Below are 21,058 nucleotides of genomic sequence, written 5' to 3' on the forward strand. Positions count from 1 at the left end.
ATTCGATAAGGTCTGGCACGAAGGCCTATTAGCGAAATTAATAGACCTCGAATTCCACCCAGGGTACATAAGATTAATTAAATCATACCTGGAAGGCCGAGAGTTCCAAGTAGATGTTCATAACACACTGTCAAGCACGCGACCGATCAGGGCGGGTGTAGCCCAGGGGTCACTAATACGCCCAATCCTGTTCATCCTATTTACGAATGACATGCCGACAGCGGAACTCACTACCACGCCCCTCTACGCGGATGACACTGCTATCACAATACAACACTTTCAGTTAGCATGAACCCGAAAGAGACTACAAGTAGCACTGCGAACCCTCGAGCCCTGGCTAACCAAATGGCGTATCAAGGTCAACATTGACAAATGCCAAGCTGTGATGTTTACTAGGAAGAACAGACGCACACATAGGCCAGCCAACATAACACCGCTCAAACTATTTAATCGAGATATAGCATGGCACGACAAGTTCAAATATCTAGGAGTAGTCCTGGATAGAAAACTAACCATGCTATATCACATTAAAGACATCCAGCGGAAAACAAACGCACGACTGTCACAGCTCTATCCGATACTGAATAAAAGATCCAGTATTAACAAGCGAGTAGCAATAAACATGTACAAGGCCCTAATTAGGCCGATAATAACGTACGCAGCTCCCGCCTGGGGCTACACTGCTATGACGAACCTGGATAAGCTGTAACTAATACAAAACAAATACATTCGAGCAGCGGCTAGACTCCCGTATGACACATCAATACGCCACCTACGCGCAATTGCGAAAGTCAGCTCGATAAGGCAACACATACGGAAGCAAACACTCCGAATATACAAGAAGTCATTGGGTAGTAAGGTCAACCCACTTGTCAGTGGAATAGGACGCTATGACGTCGACCTATACACCAAATACCCCACACCGAAACACATTCTGTTCAGGCACAGGGCCAGGAGGCCGGGGGCCCAAAACCGCCCTCGCTCTTTAACTGGCACCAACTCACTACACCGCACCACTTAACACTATGCACACACACCACAACACCTGTATATATGTGCATGCTTGTTTACTACCTACATCCTTGTCCTAGATTATGTTATTACTATGTTACAGATTTAGCCAAGCGAGGGAGGATTGAGAGAAGAAATACAACACGACGAAGGCAACGCAGCCAAGAAAGAGACGATCCAATCCAACCCCGCCCCCACCAGCGACAAAGGAGTGGACGAAAAACCCACCCCTGCTAATACCATTAACTATTAATCTACTAATTGCACTTGTACTTGTTCCACAGGACACGAGAGCGGAAAAGCGGCCCGGACTCTACAGAAGAAAAGTAATAATGTATATATAATAGGATGTGTGTATATATGTGTATATATTTACAGGGACAAGTGTGTGACACCAACACCGCAAAGAAGGGATGTCATCAGGCGGGAAAGAAGATGCCCCTTACAACAAGTAAGGCTTGGCACTACTCCCCTTCTCCTTAAAAGGAGACTTGGCACCAGGGACTGCTGGCTGCTGGATCAAGGGACTAACCTGTGGCCCAAAGCCCAGACGGCAGTGGACCCGAGCCGCACCAGGCAGTGACAAGTAGGACTGATCCCCCATAATAATTGACAAAACTTAGGTAAATGGTTATGATTGCATGACACATATTCCTAACTAACACAACCTCTGGTCTTTAATCAGCCCACGTCCTTGCAAGTGCTATCAAAAGATGTCAGGTTTTACATGTAGGCTCTTTCTTCTTTCTGCCTATGTGGTTTTTCCCTGACCCTTCAATACCATACTTCAACACCATATACCTAACACAATCTCGCCTAGTAGCGTGTCTGACATGGAAACAGGCAGATACTCCTTGTATCACTTCCCACTCTACCCAGCTCTCTCTTTTCTTCTTAGAAATTAATAGCATGTCGGAGGCCATGTAGATTGAGTCGATGGTCACGGCGGGGGAGCGGGCTAAGGGGGCCCCCCGTATAAAAAAAAAGCCTGAAGGCTTGACAGGACGAGTTCGACAGCCGTAGCGGAAGGACGCGTTCCTCACGCTCGCTCTCTCTCTCCTCGCCAGGCGCTCTGTACTTTCCCAGTACTAGTCAGGCAGCTGTACTTGTTAGTACATCTTCGAAAGGCATTTGTCAGAGCTGAGCACTTTTCAGTGCTCGCTATTTCTCTTTCAGGAGCTTTATTTTCAGGAGGACCAGGATGGAGAAGCCGACCCTACCAGTGAGACAGGTCGACCACGACTACGAGGCAGCCTTCGAGAAGCTACAAGATGCGCTCTACACGATGGAAGCCCCCTACTATGAACGCCCGGGGCTGGTGGTGTATAACCGGTGGGGGAAGGACAACCACCAGGGGACGCTGAGAGTATTCGACTACCTCAACGCGGTCGCGGCATCCATCGGGGAGCCAATCCTGCAGATCATAGGCCATATGGTCCCTGCCTGGGCGATCATCATTCGCCCTAATGACGCAGCTAGCTTCAAGGTCTACGAGGAGCGCGCGTCCCAGGAGTTCCAGGTTGCCAGGCTACCAAGACTCAGGGAGCATCTGGACGTCTCAGGCTACCAGGAGGCAGCCTCGCAGACGGAGCCGAGGACCGAGTACGACGGCGGCGCTCCCGAGCGCAGCGACGGCGCGACCCCAGTTGGAAGGCTGTACTCTACGAAGTACACGTGACCAACAAGGCCGCCAACCAGGATCGTCGACCACCTACCAAGGCGAAGTGGTCGCAGACGCAGGTCTACCAGGAGGGGCCTGTTACCCGGGCGCAAGCCAGGAACGCGCCCGTGATGGTGGACAGCAGCACAGCAGTGGAGAAGGACGCCCCGTGGCGTTCTGAGACTGCTGCCCAGGCCCAGCCTGCCTGCATGTCTGTCGAGCTACAGACCTCGAAATGCGCCCCTCAGGACAGGGAACGCAGTCGAGTGTTAGCACCGACCGACGCCGCCGCCGCCAACCAGGAGATGGAAGATGACGGCGACGCAGCGGAGCCACCAGCTACCCCGCGGTCACCAGGCCGGGAGGAGTGCCACCAGGACGAGGCCTCTTCCCCTGCCGAGAAGCAACCCCTGGAAAGAAGAAGAAGACGACGCCGGACCAGGAATCAGAAGGCGACGCCGGCCCACCAGGAGAGGGCCGCCCAGCCGCAAGCCAGGACTGCTCCCAGGACAGCAGTCTGCCGAGTAACAAATCAGGAGAGGACCTCAGCGGGTAGCGGCAGCCAGGTGAGATGGAAACGTCCCCCTCAGCAGCTCTTGCAGTGTTTCCGCTGTCTGAGGTGGGGCCACCGGCAGGAGAGCTGTGGGCTCCAAGTGAAGTGCAACCGTTGTGGGGGTGATCACCACTACACGGCCTGCGCAACACTTAAGGAGGCGGCGGTTTGCGCCAACTGCGCGGGGGACCACCCGGCCTCCCATTGCAGTTGCCCAGTCTACCGGGCCATGGCGCGGGCAGAGAGGAAGGAGGCCCGGCGTCATGACCCACCCCCTTCCAGGAGGCCCCCGCCTCGGCGGGCTTGGCCTCATTCTCCGGGATCGGAGACTGGATACGAGGGACCCCAAGGAGGTGGTGCGGTGCGGCAGGCCCTAGTGGTACTCGACGCATAGCTCCGCAGCCGGCAAGGCCCGCGCTAGTTACGGCAGTGCCCAGACGGACTGATCCCCTGGCAGATGGAACGGCGAGACTATGGTTCATGACTAGCTGGTGCATGATACCTCTTCTCAACTAACACTACCACTCGACCCTTCCCAGTTTACATCCTGCATGTGCTATCACAAAATGTCAGGTTTTACATGTAGGCTCTTTCTCTTTCTGCCTATGTGGTTTTTCCCTGACCCTTCACTACCACACCTCAACACTACCTTACCAATACAAACTCTTGCCGTGGTAGCGAGTCTAACTCGGAAACCGGCAGATACTCCTTGTATCACTTTCCCACTCTTCCCTGCTATGTCTATCTTCTTAGAAATTAATAGCATGTCGGAGGCCATGTAGATTGAGTCGATGGTCACGGCGGGGTAGCGGGCTGCGGGGGCCCCCCGTAAAAAAAAGCCTGAAAGCTTGAGGACGAGTTCGACTGTGATAGCGAGAACATCTATGTGCTTCTCGCTTCGCTGCCTCTCTCCTCTCACCGGGAACTTCTAGAACTTCGAGTGGATACACTACCTTGCCCCAATCGGTTACTGCCTCTCAGTACCTAGGGTTAGATAGGGATTCTGTGGCCCAGGGACCCCCGTAACAAGGGATAATCCCGCGTCCACTAGTTCGCTTTAGATGCCGCCACATACAAACACACGGCTCCGGACTCGAAACCTTCAAAAGAGCGATGCGCATAGTGAAGAGCAATTTGTCAGCGAGTCCGGGGCTAATACAGCCACCAACGACGATCCTCAAGAACTGACGGAGAGTGAGGGGTAGCCGTTATCACGGCAAGCTACTCACTGCACGGCCGTCAGCCCACCAGCGGAGGGTATAGCGCAGTTGTTACAGCGCACCCCCCGCTAACCACTATCAGTAGACTAGGGCTGACCAGTCCTATCTTTATGGGCTTAGCCCCTAACATGTCTACCATGAGTCCATCCCAGGCTGCCAACGGCCATGCTATGCTGAGTACTTCGGTGAAAATCCCATCACCGCAGTTAAGCAACATAGGCCTTGGTCAGTACATGGATGGCCGACCGCAAGCGCGCAGCTCAGAGCTAACGGCCCCCGCTACGGCCAAGGATCCGGCCGAGCGGGGACCGGTGGCGACCCATCACCGCGTGCCCCCCGTGAGCAGTGAGCGAAATGCGCCAGAGGAGCACAGAACAGACTTCACCCCTGATTCTGTGCAAGTAAACCTGACGCACGAACCTCACGTAACGGGGTGCGCCACGCAGTACTTTGCGCTTACCACCACCACGAACACGACCACCACCATCACCACCAGGACAACTCCCATGACCACCCCGTCAGTAGCCGCTGGCAAGCACATACCTGTGCAGCTGCTGCCCACTCGGTCGGCTGGCTCTACTCGAGCCGAGCCCCGAGAAAGGAGCGCGCAGCGCGGGGAAAGCGAACCAGGAGGCCTGTCGTTATGTGCGAGCGAACGGGAACCGGGATTCGACCCTGAAGTGCCGGAACTCGCACTTGGGAAGGAACAGTCACATGACTCCACTGAGCCAGTGACTGGGGAGACACCCGAACACAAACAGGAGACTACTTCTCCCCCCAATACAAACCTTGCCCTCAAACCCAACCTAGTGGCAAGCCAGCTGGACGCCGGGAAAGCAGGACCCAGTTCCGCCAAACCGAGCGATGAGGCGGTGCCCAAAGGAAGGAAAGAGGGCAAGAAAAGACGGATTCGGCGGAAGGCGCCACGTAAAGTCCTACCCCCCACCCCGGGCAAGCCGGTGAATCGGACTCCGACTCAGATGATGTAAGACTGGTGATAGATGTATCAAGTACATCCCAGGATGCCGACTCTGAAGGCACGGAGGGAGAGGAGCCGTGCGGGCACGGGGTGACTGAAACCTTGGACCCAGCCACCCTGCCGGGAAACCAGGATGACGGTTTTAGGGAGGCCAAGAGGGGGAGAAGGAGAAAAGGCGAGGAGAAAGGGAAAGACACCAAGCCTATGAGCCGCAAGGCCCAACAGGGCGGGGGTCGGAAACCGAGTACCCGAGCCGAAAGCTCCACAGACACTTCATACAGCTCGATCATGCCACCACCAGACACTAACACGAGACAGGCACAGCAGATAAGACCTCAGCAGACACAAACAAGTAAACCAGCCACCCGTAAGGGGTTGACCCCCCCACCCCTTACGGTGTACAGTAACAACATCAAACTTATCGAAATGGAGCTTCTCAAAAAGCTGACACATGAGCAGAGAAATAATTATTTCTCTAAGCCGAGAATAAACGCACATGAAGCGGTCCGGCTACATATGTCCAGCTTCGAAAGCTATGAAATCGCTATGAAAGTGCTGAAAGGGCTTAATATCAAGTTTGTACAGATATTGCCCAACTCAACAGTAAAGCGATTTGTGGTGAGAACGCCCAATAACACGTATGTGCCAGGTGATATCAGGTTTGCCATGCAAGCCCAGGGTATCAAAGCACTTACTGTACACAGGATGCGAACAGGAAACAGGCCAGCCAAGGGCTGCCTCTTCCTAGTTGCTGTGGCGGATACCCCGGGAGCGGATAGTCTGCGGAAAATGCGGATGCTGAAGGACATGCTGGTGACAGTCGAACCGTACCGCCCGCAAACCACTGGCCCCCAATGTGGGGTGTGTCAGAGGCATGGGCATTCAGGGGCGACATGTCAGCTGGATCCCAGATGTCGCAGATGCGCCGCGTCCCACCTGTCCTGCGACTGCCCCCACGGCAATGATCCAGCGTACTCAAAGTGCGCCAACTGCGAGGGGAAACACGCGGCTAATTATAGAGAATGTACCATCCGCAGGGAATACGGAGCCGCCTATCAAGGCAAAGGGCCTAAGGGTAACAAGCGTGGCAACCCTAAATCCCAAGCAGGCCCATCAGGCATAGACGCGTCACGTAGACAAAAAATAGGCCCCTTAGGCAAAAAGGACCCATCAGGATCTATAGGCCATTCAGGCACCAAGGGCCGAAAGCAAGGCCAATCAGGCAAATTAGACCCATCAGGTGGAGGCAAAGTAACCTTGCAACCCCCAAGGACGGAGGGTACACACAAAACTGGGCCCTCAGCCCAAGCACCCGCCACCTCCGTTCAAAGTAAGACCTCCGAAAATAAAAACAGAAAAAAGGCCCTATCCCCAAGAACCAACCTAAGGCAGGTTAAGCCCACGCACGTTCCCCCGGAGCAGCCCCAGGGCCCGCCCCAGGCCAGCTCCACCCCCCGTAAGGAACCTGCCGTTAATAAAACAGCATTCGACCCACCCACCCAACGCCCAAACCCCGCACAACAACAGTCACACCCATCTCACTACCTGCACCAGTAACACTAACACAGGTTCAAGAGCCATAGGGAAACAAGGCAGTAAAGGCGTTCAGGGAAAGGATAGAAGAAATCCTGAAAACCTTCTTTCTGAACCTGAACCTCACGGCAGCCATAACCACTGGGGTTATGATGGCCAACATGCTCCCATTTTCCTGGCTAAGGGATCTGGTTAATTCGATCGCTGACCTCCTATCCCAAGATGCCTGAACAACACGACGATGATCACAATAATAATAACAATAACACGCAGGAGCTTCGAGTTCTAATATGGAACTGCCAGGGCGTCAGATCCAGAAAATATGAGCTCGAAGCCTTCCTAGCCGCGAACCTCTCCTAACAGAAACCTTCCTCCTACCGGGGAAGAAGTTCACCATAAGAGGCTATAAAATACACCGAAGCGACAAGGCTAATAGAGTCGGAGGAGTGGCAGTTCTGGTAATGAAGGACATTAAACATATGGAAATAGACTTACAAGAACTGGTCGAGCTGGAAGCGTGCGGAATTGCCATGCCATTGCGAGGAACACTCGTCAATGTCATATCGGCATACTCCAGACCTAAACATCTTAACACACAAGACATAGAATCGGTATTAAGGCAAAATCGAAACACGATCCTAGGAGGCGACCTAAATTCAAAACACGCCAGCTGGGGGTGCCTGAAACCTAACGCAGACGGCACAAGGTTGTACAACCACATGCTATCCCAGGACTATGTGGTAACAGCCCCCAGTGAACCCACGTTCCTAGCACCAAACGAACAGGTCTACGATATATTGGACATAGCCCTACTGCGAAATATTCCTCAAAGACACACCATAAAGGTCATTAACGACCTAGGGTCGAGGCATCAACCAGTAATATTTACACTGGAAGCGAACCCGGAGGAATATGAGAATAACCCCAAGCGCCGAATCAACTATAAAGCAGCCAAATGGGGTAAATTTGAAAGAAAACTCGATTCACTCCTACAGGGGACTGAGGACATACAAATAGTAAACCCAGGCCAAACGGATGAATCCCTAAAATCACTCGTAAATGCGATCCAGGCAGCCACAACTGCGAGCATCCCGGTACACAAACCTAGACAAAACACTAACATTGAAATACCGGCCCACATTAAAGATCTAATACGCCAGCGCAACAGACACAAGCGCAACTGGGCCCGACACCACCGCGATGAAGACCGGATACGTAAAAACGAACTCAGGGTCGAAATCGAAACCGAAATAATGGAGTATAGGTCTCGGATCTGGAATAACAAACTGAGTACGTTTGACACAAATACCAGACCGGTGTGGAACTTAGCGAGATATTTCACGCGAGAACCACACGTGATCCCAACAATTAAGGGACCTAACGGACCAGTATATGAAAATCAAGATAAAGCAGAGGTGATAGCCGACTCACTCGAAGAGGCCTTTAAGCCCAACGACGAACCGTCGGACCCCGCCTTCATTACGCAAACAGAGGCCAAGGTAGCGGAATTCCTAGCAAACGCACCTAAGCCCGAGGTTAAGAAGACTAATATCCACGAAATTAAGTGGATAATAGATCACCTTAACCCGAAGAAGGCACCCGGCCCAGATGAGATTCAGAACATAATACTCAAAAAGCTAACCCCGAAAGCCCTCGCACTACTCACTAAAATATACAATGCAATGTTACAATTGCAGTTATCCGGAACAGTGGAAAAAGGCGAGAATCCTTGTATTTGGCAAACCAGGCAAGGACAAATCTAACCCTAGTAACTACAGGCCCATCAGTCTCCTGGACGCCCTCAGCAAAGTATTCGAGAAAATACTGCTGAAAAGGCTCATACCACATATCAAGGAAAGAGGAATCATTCGAAACGAACAATTCGGTTTTAGAAACGGCCACTCCGCCCCGCAACTGCTTACCCGGGTCTTAGAACAAGCGACCATCGGACTAAACAAGCGGAGGAATACAGGCACGGTATTCCTTGATATCCAGAAGGCATTCGATAAGGTCTGGCACGAAGGCCTATTAGCGAAATTAATAGACCTCGAATTCCACCCAGGGTACATAAGATTAATTAAATCATACCTGGAAGGCCGAGAGTTCCAAGTAGATGTTCATAACACACTGTCAAGCACGCGACCGATCAGGGCGGGCGTAGCCCAGGGGTCACTAATACGCCCAATCCTGTTCATCCTATTTACGAATGACATGCCGACAGCGGAACTCACTACCACACACCTCTACGCGGATGACACTGCTATCACAGTACAACACCCTCAGCTAGCATGCACCCGAAAGAGACTACAAGTAGCACTGCGAACTCTCGAGCCCTGGCTAACCAAATGGCGTATCAAGGTCAACATTGACAAATGCCAAGCTGTGATGTTTACTAGGAAGAACAGACTCACACATAGGCCAGCCAATATAAAACTGCTCAAACTATTTAATCGAGATATAGCATGGCACGACAAGTTCAAATATCTAGGAGTAGTCCTAGATAGAAAACTAACCATGCTATATCACATTAAAGACATCCAGCGGGAAATAAACGCACGACTGTCACAGCTCTATCCGATACTGAATAAAAGATCCAGTATTAACAAGCGAGTAGCAATAAACATGTACAAGGCCCTAATTAGGCCGATAATAACGTACGCAGCTCCCGCCTGGGGCAACACTGCTATGACGAACCTGGATAAGCTGGAACTAATACAAAACAAATGCATTCGAGCAGTGGCTAGACTCCCGTATGACACATCAATACGCCACCTACGCGCAATTGCGAAAGTCAGCTCGATAAGGCAACACATACGAAAGCAAACACTCCGAATGTACAAGAAGTCATGGGTTAGTAAGGTCAACCCACTAGTCAGTGGAATAGGACGCTATGACGTCGACCTATACACCAAATACCCCACACCGAAACACATTCTGTTCAGGCACAGGGCCAGGAGGCCGGGGGCCAAAAACCGCCCTCGCTCTTAAGCTGACACCAACTCACTACACCGCACCACTTAACACTATGCACACAAACCACAACACCTGTATATATGTGCATGCTTGTTTACTACCTACATCCTTGTCCTAGATTATGTTATTACTATGTTACAGATTTAGCCAAGCGAGGGAGGATTGAGAGAAGAAATACAACACGACGAAGGCAACGCAGCCAAGAAAGAGACGATCCAATCCAACCCCGCCCCCACCAGCGACAAAGGAGTGGACGAAAAACCCACCCCTGCTAATACCATTAACTATTAATCTACTTGTTGTACTTGTACTTGTTCTACAGGACAGGAGAGCGGAGAAGCGGCCCGCACTCTACAGAAGAAAAGTAATAATGTATATATAATAGGATGTGTGTATATATGTGTATATATTTACAGAGACAAGTGTGTGGCACCAACACCGCAAAGAAGGGACGTCATCAGGCGAGAAAGAAGATGCCCCTTACAACAAGTAAGGCTTGGCACTACTCCCCTTCTCCTTAAAAGGAGACTTGGCACCAGGGACTGCTGGCTGCTGGATCAAGGGACTAACCTGTGGCCCAAAGCCCAGATGCCAGCGGACCCGAGCCGCACCAGGCAGTGACAAGTAGGACTATCCCCCATAATAATTGACAAAACTTAGGTAAATGGTTATGATTGCATGACACATATTCCTAACTAACACAACCTCTGGTCTTTATCCAGCCCACATCCTTGCATGTGCTATCAAAAGATGTCAGGTTTTACATGTAGGCTCTTTCTTCTTTCTGCCTATGTGGTTTTTCCCTGACCCTTCAATACCATACTTCAACACCATATACCTAACACAATCTCGCCTGGTAGCGTGTCTGACATGGAAACAGGCAGATACTCCTTGTATCACTTCCCACTCTACCCAGCTATCTCTTTTCTACTTAGAAACTAATAGCATGTCGGAGGCCATGTAGATTGAGTCGATGGTCACGGCGGGAGAGCGGGCTACGGGGGCTCCCCGTAAAAAAAAAAGTACTGAAGGCTTAAAGGACGAGCTGACTGTCGTAGTGAAAGGACATACGTGCCTGTCGCTCCGCTCTCTCTCTCTCTCTGTACTTTTCAAGTATCAGCCAGGCACTTGTACTTATTAGTACATTTTCGAAGGAGCATTGTCTGAGCTGTAGCACTTTTCAGTGCTCGCTCTTTCTTCTGTTTCAGTATGTCTTACAGGAAGACCAGGATGGAGAAGACGACCCTACCCGTGAGACTGGTCGACTACGACTGCGAGGGAGCTGTCGAGAAGCTACTAGACGCGCTCGACGCGACGGATGCCCCCAGCTATGAACGCCTGGGACTGGTGGTGTTCAACCGGCTGGGGGAAGGCGACCACCAGGGGACGCTCCACGTATTCGACAACCTGAATGCGACTGCGGAGTTCATCGGAGAGCCACTCCTGCCGATCATCGGCATTATGGTTGCTACCTGGGCGATCATCATTCGCCCTAACGACGCAGCCAGCTTCAAGGTCTACGAGGAGCGCGCGTCCCAGCAGTTCCAGGTTGACCGGCTACCAGGACTCAGGGAGCACCTGGACGTCTCGGGCTACCAGGAGGCAGCCGCGCAGACGGAGCCAAGGACCGAGGACGACGGCGGCGCGACTCCAGTTGGAAAGCTGTACTTTACGAAGTACACGCAGACCAACAAGGCCGCCAACCAGGACCGTCGCCCACCTACCAAGGCGAAGTGGTCGCAGACGCAGGCCTACCAGGAGGGGCCTGTAACCCGGGCGCAAACCAGGAGAGCGACCGTGATGGTGGATGCCAGCACGGCAGTGGATAAGGACGCCCCTTGGCGTGCCGAGGCCGCCGTCCAGGCCCTGCCAGCCAACATGTCGTTCGAGATAGGACAGGGAACGCAGTCGAGCGTTAGCACTGACCGACGCCGCCGCCGCCAGCCATGGAGAAGAAGCAGATGGCAACGCAGCGGTACCACCAGCCACCCCGGGGTCACCAGGACAGGAGGAGGGCCATCAGGACGAGCTCTCTTCCCCAGCCGAGAAGCACCCCCAGGGAAGAAGCAGAAGAAGAAGAAGAAGACGCCGCACCAGGAAGCAGAAGGCGACGCCGGCCCACCAGGAGAGGGCCGCCCAGCCGCAATCCAAGACTGCCCCCAGGACAGCAGTCAACCGAGGAGCCAATCAGGAGAGGACCTCAGCGGGAAGCGGTAGTCAGGTGAGAGTAAAACGTCCCCCTCAGCAGCTCTTGCAGTGTTTCCGCTGTCTGAGGTGGGGCCACCGTCAGGTCAGCTGTGGGTTCGAGGTGAGGTGCAACCGCTGTGGTGGTGATCACCACTACACGGCCTGCGCAGCACTTAGGGAGGCGCCGGTGTGCGCCAACTGCTCGGGGGGCCACCCGGCCTCCCATCGCAGTTGCCCTGTCTACCGGGCAGAGAGGAATGAGGCCCGGCGCCATGACCCACCCCCTTCCAGGAGGCCCCCGCCTCGGAGAGCTTGGCCTCATTCTCCGGGATCGGAGACTTGGTACGAGGTACCCCAAGGAGGTGGAGTCGTGCGATAGGCCCTAGTGGTACTCGACACATGGCTCCGCAGCCGGCAAGGACCGCGCTAGTCACAGCAGTGCCCAGACGGACTGATCCCCAGGCGATGGAATGGCAAGGAATTGGTTTATGTTTTGTGCATGTTACCTGTTCCTAACTAACACAACCTCTGGTCTTTCTCCAGCCCACATCCTTGTATGTGCTATCAAAAGAAGTCAGGTTTTACATGTAGGCTCTTTCTTCTTTCTGCCTATGTGGTTTTTCCCTGACCCTTCAATACCATACTTCAATACCATATACCTAACACAATATCGCCTGGTAGCGCGTCTGACATGGAAACAGGCAGATACTCCTTGTATCACTTCCCACTCCTCCCTGCTGTCTCTTTCTTCTTCTTAGAAATAATAGCATGTCGGAGGCCATGTGGATTGAGTCGATGGTCACGCGGGGGGAGCGGGCTTCGCCCCCCCCCCCCCGATAAAAAAAGCCTGAAAGCTTCTGTTCTTGTTTTGCAGCCAACATGGAAACTTGTTTGGCCCTCCAGCCGCTGCAGCTGCTTTTTCTATCATACCAGTGTCATTCTTGATCAAGAATGGGAAGAAGAAAACTCGGCGCCCTCGACGATGGTGGAGCGAACAATTATTCCTTGGAAGAAGCCAATGTGGAAACAGCCTTATGAGAGAAATGGTACAAGAAAAGGAAAAGGTGCGGTATCCAACTGATGAGCCCATGCCGCACTCTGGGCGAAACACTGGTAATTTTTGACGATTGAGTTTCCTGAATTTTAATTTTAATTAAGAACTTCGTCCGCACGAGTACCCAAGATTTTTAACAACTCGTTTCACTGATCAGTCAAAACGTTGAAAAACAAGACACAACATTCAGAGAAGCAGTAACAGTGAGAGAAAGGTTGGCTGTCACACTGCGGTTTTAGCAACTGGTGATTCGTGCACAAGTTTGCAGTATTTATTTAAAATACCGGTATCGAAGTGCACAATATCAAAATTGTCCGAGAAGTTTGTGATGCGTTGATTGAAACACTTCAGGATTATGTGAAGGTAAAGATAATAGTTAATCACATTTAAAACATTAAATCGACTCGGTGTTATATATGTATGCAAAAAAAGTCAACTGAACAAACGGGAATGCTAATAATTAAAAATCACACAATATTATTTCAATTTAGAAATACATTTCGTAACCAAACCGCACCCATTTAAAAAATAACGTTTGATATATTTGTTAATTGTTGTGGATCAATACAAAAAATGGGTGAAAATGTAAAATAAAAGTAAAAAAATGGAAGAAAAAGTAAATCACAAACCAACTAAAATTAGTCACAAGCCCATCCAAATATGACGAATCCAAATGTTCAGGGCTTGTACCTTCTGAATGTCGTGTTGTCTGCCCACTAGTGAAAGTTCTTCACAATGACCCAAGAATGCTTCAAAATAGGTACCGGTAGGTTCAAAAAAGTAATGAAATGACACAATTTTGCATTATAAACCAATAGTAATAGCTTACCTGATCCAGTGACTCTGCTCTTATTTTCTTACGATCTTTCACTTCGTTATGATCCCAGTAGCGCTTTCATCTTCGCTTTCACTGTAGAGATAGTAAAGTTTAGTTGAGAACTAATTTCCTTCCACACATCTTCTCTTTTATTGCGATTGAAATAGTTTTTGTTTTTCGGATTCCAAATAAAATCTCTATTTTTGTAGAGTTCGATGAGCTGCAAGCACTGTTCTTGATTCATACCTCGCGCAACTACGTGGAACACGTTTACACTGAGAGAAATTCGATGAGCGAAACCCTTTGATGCGCGGACGAAAAGCGACTGACCTCCGGCTCGCAGCGAGGGCCCTCACTCCGCAATTACTCAGGGGTGAGGGAGCGTCTACACTAGGTGTAATTCCGTCGCGAAATTATTTCGCGAGCAAATTGCGCTTAGTGTAAACGCAGCTTTAAACAGGCGTCTAGGTGTAAGCGTTGCCTACGAAATATACAAAATACTTTAACACTTAACGCCTTAACGATCATGGCCACCAGGCGCCTGATCTAATGTTTATTGTTGTGTTTTAAAAGTGACTATATCAACATAAAAATGTGATTTCCATGCACACTTCTATGAATAAAGTTTGAACTTGATAATTTTAAGTGAGCTTCAGATATTTCGACAAATACCTTGACTATGGTCTATCTGTTAAGTTGGATCCTCAAAAAGCACCATTAATTTCAAGTACCGTACCACTGGACTGGGCTAGGATCAAACATGCTAACTTGAGCTCAGAAAGCTAGTGCTCTACTGCCATAGCTACGCATTATATGGCAACCTGAACAGCTGATCAGTATATCCAAGCACTGAATTACTCAGAAAAAATACTGGAAATCACTCCCCAGTATGAATATCCACAGCCTGTTTCCAGTCTTTCAACTGGGTCAGGAATGGAGAGAATAGGAACTGTGTTGGCTGCCGAAGCCTGTCGCACTCTTCTGGGGCAATGATTAATAATTGATAGATGAAATGATACTGGAGAGTGTTTCTGGAATAAAATATGACAGGGGAAACCGGAGTACCTGGAGAAAAATCTCCCCTGCCTCCTTTTTGTCCAGTACAAATCTCCCATGGAGTGACTGGGATTTGAAACACGGAGCCCAGCGGTGAGAGGCTGGCACACTGCCGCTTGAGCCACGGAGGATAGAAATCACTCTTCAGGTGCTACTATTGACTCAATCACTCACCAAGACTTGTGTAACATGATCCAACAACAATGGTATATTTCTTTGGAAACAAGCTATTTGGAAGAAAAATAGTGATTATAAATTATTTTCTGGAAAACTATACTTCCACTCTACAAAATGTAATTCTTTACATCTGGAAGAAACCATTCACTATTTAATTTCCTTTTCCAGAGTTTCAAGTAGGCTTACTGAATGACAAAATAGTATTTCCTAAGCAGTTACCTCAAAAGATATTAAGTATATTTTTTTCAGGTAAAGTTGATGAATTACATCAGGATGTAACAAATATCTATATAGATAAAGTTGTAGGGGATCCGCTGTCTGTAATTTCTTTTCTTTTGCCAATTTTTCAGATATTTATCCGTTTTAGGTCAACTCAAGACCGAATCGGTGGTTTTTACTTTTCGTGTCTGTTTGTCTGTTCCACCATCACGTCGAAACGGCTAGATAGATTTCAACCAAACTTCATATTTAGAGTACACTCATCCCGGGGAAGGTTTCGATATGCATATTATTTTAAAATCTTTGAATAGACGGGGGGTTTATAGAAAAACCAGAACGATTTTCCTCCATTTTCTCTTATACTATTGATTTTCTGTATACTCCGTGGACCGTACGTGAAACGCCTCTTCATTATAAACAACTTTTGTTATGTTCATAATTTACCTTACTCTTCACATGACTGAGAAATTTACTATTTTCTGCGGGTATCATGCTCTGCATTGAGTGACCGACAGACCGACAACGAACCTACAGGTTACCATGGCATCGTCTCTGACTGCTTTCCAGCAGGGAAGTAACGTATTGCCATTTTCCTCATCATGCTTTTAAATTCGTGGTTGTTCCTTGGGTAGAAGGCAAGAGAGGCGTCAAGCGGCCTATCTGTGGGATATTGGCGGAATATCGTTGGAGGTTATAACCGCCCTCGAATAGATTAAGTAATAACACCATTAGTCATCTTCCTATCTGTTTACCTTAGAATCACTGCTCCTAAATTTCTCCTCTGTTACCGCTTTATTATACCCATAACTCACACCAGCATAATTTATTGTGAGGCATTTTATTTTCCAATACATTCACCTGGCATTTACATATTTGTCGTTATCCGGCTGTCCTAAGTTATAATCCATTTTCTATTAATTTCAACTTTCTTAACTGTATTATTTTCTTCCTCAATTACTCCGTATGTACGCGAGTGCTAGAATATACTGGATATATTACCACCAAACTTCATATTTAGAATCCACCTGTCTTTGGGTAAGTTTTAGGGCAAATATTTTTTCTAAATCCCTGAACTGACTGGGGGTTTATAAGAAACCGAAACTGTGATCTTGCACTCCCACAAAATATACACAACCAAACTTAATGTAAATCTACCTGCCTTACTGGAAATTAATTTCTAAACCTTTTCTCTCATGTGCATCATTTCGATACGAGGATTACTAAGGGAGATATCATAAACGGACCGTTTTTCGGAACACGTCCCATCGGACTTAACTCAAGAGCGGGTGCGTGTAAAGCGTATTTCTTACAACTTGAAAACTACTGAAGATATTCGAACCAAACTTTTTATTTAGCATCCACCTGTCCAAAGGTAGGTTTTAAAGGTCAATAACATTTGAGAGGTTTATAGGGAACCGAAATGGTGATTTTACTCTTCCACAATATATACAGTACAAGACCAACCTGACTGGAAATCGACCAAACGTGATGGAATTCCATCTCTAAAACTTTTGTCATGTACATTTTTTTGTCAGGAGGGTTAATAAGGGAGATATCATGAATGGTCAGTTTTGCAGGTTAAGTCCAGGGACATAGCCCAAAAGGTGTTTTACGTGGAGCAGATTCCTTATCTATATAAATAAAACTGTAACGACTGTGTGCCTCTACAGTGACTATTTTGGCGAAATTTTCGCACAGCTACCCGTTTAAGGGGTAATAATGATATCTGCATATTTTTTTCGTTTAGTTTCCTAAAAGTCCTAATTTTACCCTCCTCGCCCAAAATCCAGATTGCGGCATAATCTGCCAGACGAAAAAGAAAATTGAAATGTGACAAAATTATACGTTTTAGCCTGTAACGGACGGAAAACTTCTAAGATCTTTAAACTTTTCACTTTTTATCCCCGAAGAATATCGAAATATGGAGGCAATTTTAATGATCGTGCAGACCTTCGGGGAGTCCTATCACATAACGGATTGCACAATCTCCGTTCAATTTGGAATGATCTACAACCTTGGTCTTATGACTTTTTGTCGCATCTGTATCCCTTTTACGTTTGATTTTTCTCTATTAATAGATGTCAAGTAAATTTGGGCTTTTCACATGCATAATTCATACTTTCAATCACTTATAAGAAATATAGAATCATCAGACTCTTCTAGAAAATTGGCCCACCCAGTAGCCATATGTGAGCCAAATGTAGCTGTCACATAATTATTCGAAAAGTAATGCAACTTTACCCTGTTCAACGTTTCTAACTCAGTCTAACACAAGAATAGATGAGATATCATAGAACCGGCCATTTAGGCCGGTAAATACTGCGCCTTATGTTACAATCCTTTGTCGGTATGACGTACTGTTTAGCAGCAGTTAATCGGTAAATGAAGGTCTACAATATTGTATACATGCATATACTTTCGTATGCCGATCTATATATATTCATTGATGTCGATTTGTAGCGATCGAGAAAGTGTGTGTGTGTGTGTGTGTGTGTGTGTGTGTGTGTGTATGTGCAATTGTCAGTTCCGCTTTAGCCTTAGCACGAGCAACACATATCTCGAGCTAGTGTGTACAAGTGTGGAGCCGTACAGTGAAGTGGGGAAAAGCCCGTTTGGTTTAAGTGTTTTGCATATTATACGCTTAGGTAACTAAAGACATTACGGAACGATGATAGTTGAAAGGAAAAATACAATCGTCATCACATTCACAGAACGAGATATTCCAAGACCAGCCCCTACGAAATCCACGAGTGGATTTTTGAAAATTTGAAACTTGATGAAGCCGACATCAAAACATTACAGCTCAACGGAATTTCCCGACAAGTCTTCATTAAGTGCAGAAGGCAAGAGACAGTTGATCATTTTCTCAAGCACTATGCAGGTGAGCAATATTTTGTTCATAGCAATGGCTATCGTAGTAAAATAACTGTTGATTCGGCCGGCCTAGGGATTAAACTTGTGAGAGTTTTTAATCTCCCCACCGAAATATCTCATGGACACATTTCAGACGTTTTGCGTCAGTATGGGACTGTACTTTCAGTAAGTGATGAAACGTGGGGTTCCAATTTTCGATATAAGGTGCACAATGGTATACGTGCAGTAGGCATCATGCTTAACAAACACACCCCTTCCTACGTAGACATAGCAGGAAATAAGGCTTTAGTAAGTTATGATAACCAACCACCAACCTGTGCCAGCTTCAGTAAGATAGGCCATTACCGTAGTGAGTGCCCAAAGCGACGTTTTCCAGTACAAACACCTGCTACTCCCGACAAGCCAACCTGGGCGACCTTGACTTCAGCCTTGGGGAAGTTACCCACGCAACGTATACCTCTTACATCAACAAAACTCACCCCAGATTTTCCAGAGGTGGACACACGATCAGCTGATACACCAGACTCACATGTAAACACACCGTCCGCACAACAGGCAGAAATTACCACAGAAGAGGAAGAGACACAAGTAGCCAAGCCAGCACACAACCACATTGAGGAGACAACAGAACCTGTTTGCGATGGAAATTCCGCAGTGGAACAGTCGCTCATCTCCTCAACCTACCAGAAGAATACGCAGTTAAATGATGTACCGGTACTATCAGAGCCACCCTCACAGCAACAGATACAACTTTGTGAACCTGTCAGCGAACAGTTCCCGACACCTACCAGTGACATGACTGGCTTAAAAAAATGACACCACCACACAGTCTGTGCAAACGCATTCCGCACAGTAGGCGGTGACGAAGGTAGTTTAATGGAAATGGAAACCACCAATTCAAAATCCCACCAAGCAGTTAGTCACAGGGATCCAAGATTAAAAAGACCGGTTGAGGGGAATGATAGGAAGAAAGCAATAAAATTAAGTAAATGTCTTCCGCGAACCTAATCTGAAGAATAATTACGTACTGTTGGATAACGCCAAACGAGTATGGAAGCTGCTAGTACCTCCGTGGAATAACGCAGGACAATTTTTCAGGAGACGAAAGAAACAATTTTAGGGTATGAAAACATAAAATATGTCGATGAAAATATTAAGACAGTCTTAATTGCAAGTGAGACAATATACTTCCATGACACATTATGTTTTCTTCATTTTTAATGTATTGAATAAATGTTATTTTTCCAGCTTTACAGTGGAAGAAAGTTGGATGTGATAAACAGTCCAATTGGAGCCTATATAAATTTGAGTGTGGAAGAACGTTGGATGTAGCATAACATGCATTTTATGCATTCCTCAGCCACTCATTTTCACACTGTCTTACTAAATTTATTAATACATAACAGTGGAACATTTACAATGAACAGAATTTAGCAACAAATGAGTATGCGTTACAATAATATTTCAGTCTTCTCATTCGCATATGCCTTCCTCTGGTTGACTCTGTTTTAGTGCGTCTGATGTAGGCAGGGAGTAATAAAAATCCCTGTATTTCGGTTCCAAGAGGGGACACATGTTCACAAGGTCACGCGTTTTGTCAGAAATAATAGGAAAAGGAGCTTTATAGAAAGGCGGGAAGTTTTCTGCGAAAGGTGGTAACTTCTTTCCCTTTCCAAACTTGGTTATCACGAACTGTGACCATGGTTGGAGAACATTGTGGCTCTTTCAAACCCTGACGGTGTGTTGGTTACCACAGAAGATCTGAAGCCACATAATCTGGGTAATTTTAAAGTTCGGATCCCTTTTTATGTTTCTATCAATAGACGAAAAATATTCAAAATCATTCTGTTCCATTTCTACGATTTCAGAAGATCTAGTAACACCAGCATATGCAATAATGTATTTCTATTCTTCTGGAACCATAACACTAGATGCTTTTTTTGCCCTACCATTGGGGCAAAATACCTATCACAGGGAAGAAAGCTATGGCCAGAACATAAAAATTTTGTTCAACTCTAGAAAATAATCCTGAATTAACAAAAAACTGGTATAGGCCTATTAATTTCCAATTATTATTTTGCCCAACACACCGATCGGACCATACAATAAGACTTCTTTCTTCAGAAAGTGGTAATTTTGAGAAATTATTTGTAATGTAATGACACATACATGAAGCCACTCCTGGCAATACACTCATGCCAATGATGCTTTGTTGCTTGGTTTCTTCCCATGTCATGAAGAGTAAGGTTATAACAAGAGAGTTGCCGCAGATAAAAAATACTGCTGTGCCTAAGATCTGGACAAAACAACACTTGCTGCATATCCTTAGATAACACAACATAACTGGGGTTTGTCTTTGATTTTGCAATGTCAGATTTGAGGTACGCATATGCACTATCTACCCTTGCATGGTGGAGGTCACTTTCAACTTGTATCTCCTGCCTCGCTTTTTCATTTCCTGCTGCTTGAAGCTTAACAAAAAGTTCGTCGCATACTCTGCATGTGTCGCTTCTCGGTAGTCCAAACTTGAGGTTGAATTCAAAACGAATATGTGCTTACCAGCATCTATATCAGGGAACGCTTCTGTAAACATTTATGCTAATTTTGAAGCATTCAGCTTGGGATCTAAATATTCAGTTGCAGTTTCCTTTCGGCTGTAGTGACTAGGCTGGCGTGGAAGTCTGTTAATGAATTCTCTAATTTTATATTTTGTTGTGATTGGTATTGCATGTGGTCTATCATGAT

At 47.5% G+C, this 21,058-nt stretch overlaps 1 protein-coding gene across 1 annotated transcript in view; it reads right to left on the reverse strand.

The window, feature by feature from the left end:
- Positions 1 to 21,058, reverse strand: part of LOC136875414 (uncharacterized) — a 169,429-nt gene that overhangs the window by 126,510 nt on the left and 21,861 nt on the right. Inside the window, exon 3 of the mRNA XM_068228056.1 lies at positions 18,793 to 18,824. Within this exon, the coding sequence (XP_068084157.1) occupies positions 18,793 to 18,824 (32 nt within the window). The remainder of the gene's footprint in view (positions 1 to 18,792; positions 18,825 to 21,058) is intronic.

The sequence above is a fragment of the Anabrus simplex genome, chromosome 6 (genome assembly GCF_040414725.1).
Source record: "Anabrus simplex isolate iqAnaSimp1 chromosome 6, ASM4041472v1, whole genome shotgun sequence".
Classification (NCBI taxonomy): domain Eukaryota; kingdom Metazoa; phylum Arthropoda; class Insecta; order Orthoptera; family Tettigoniidae; genus Anabrus; species Anabrus simplex.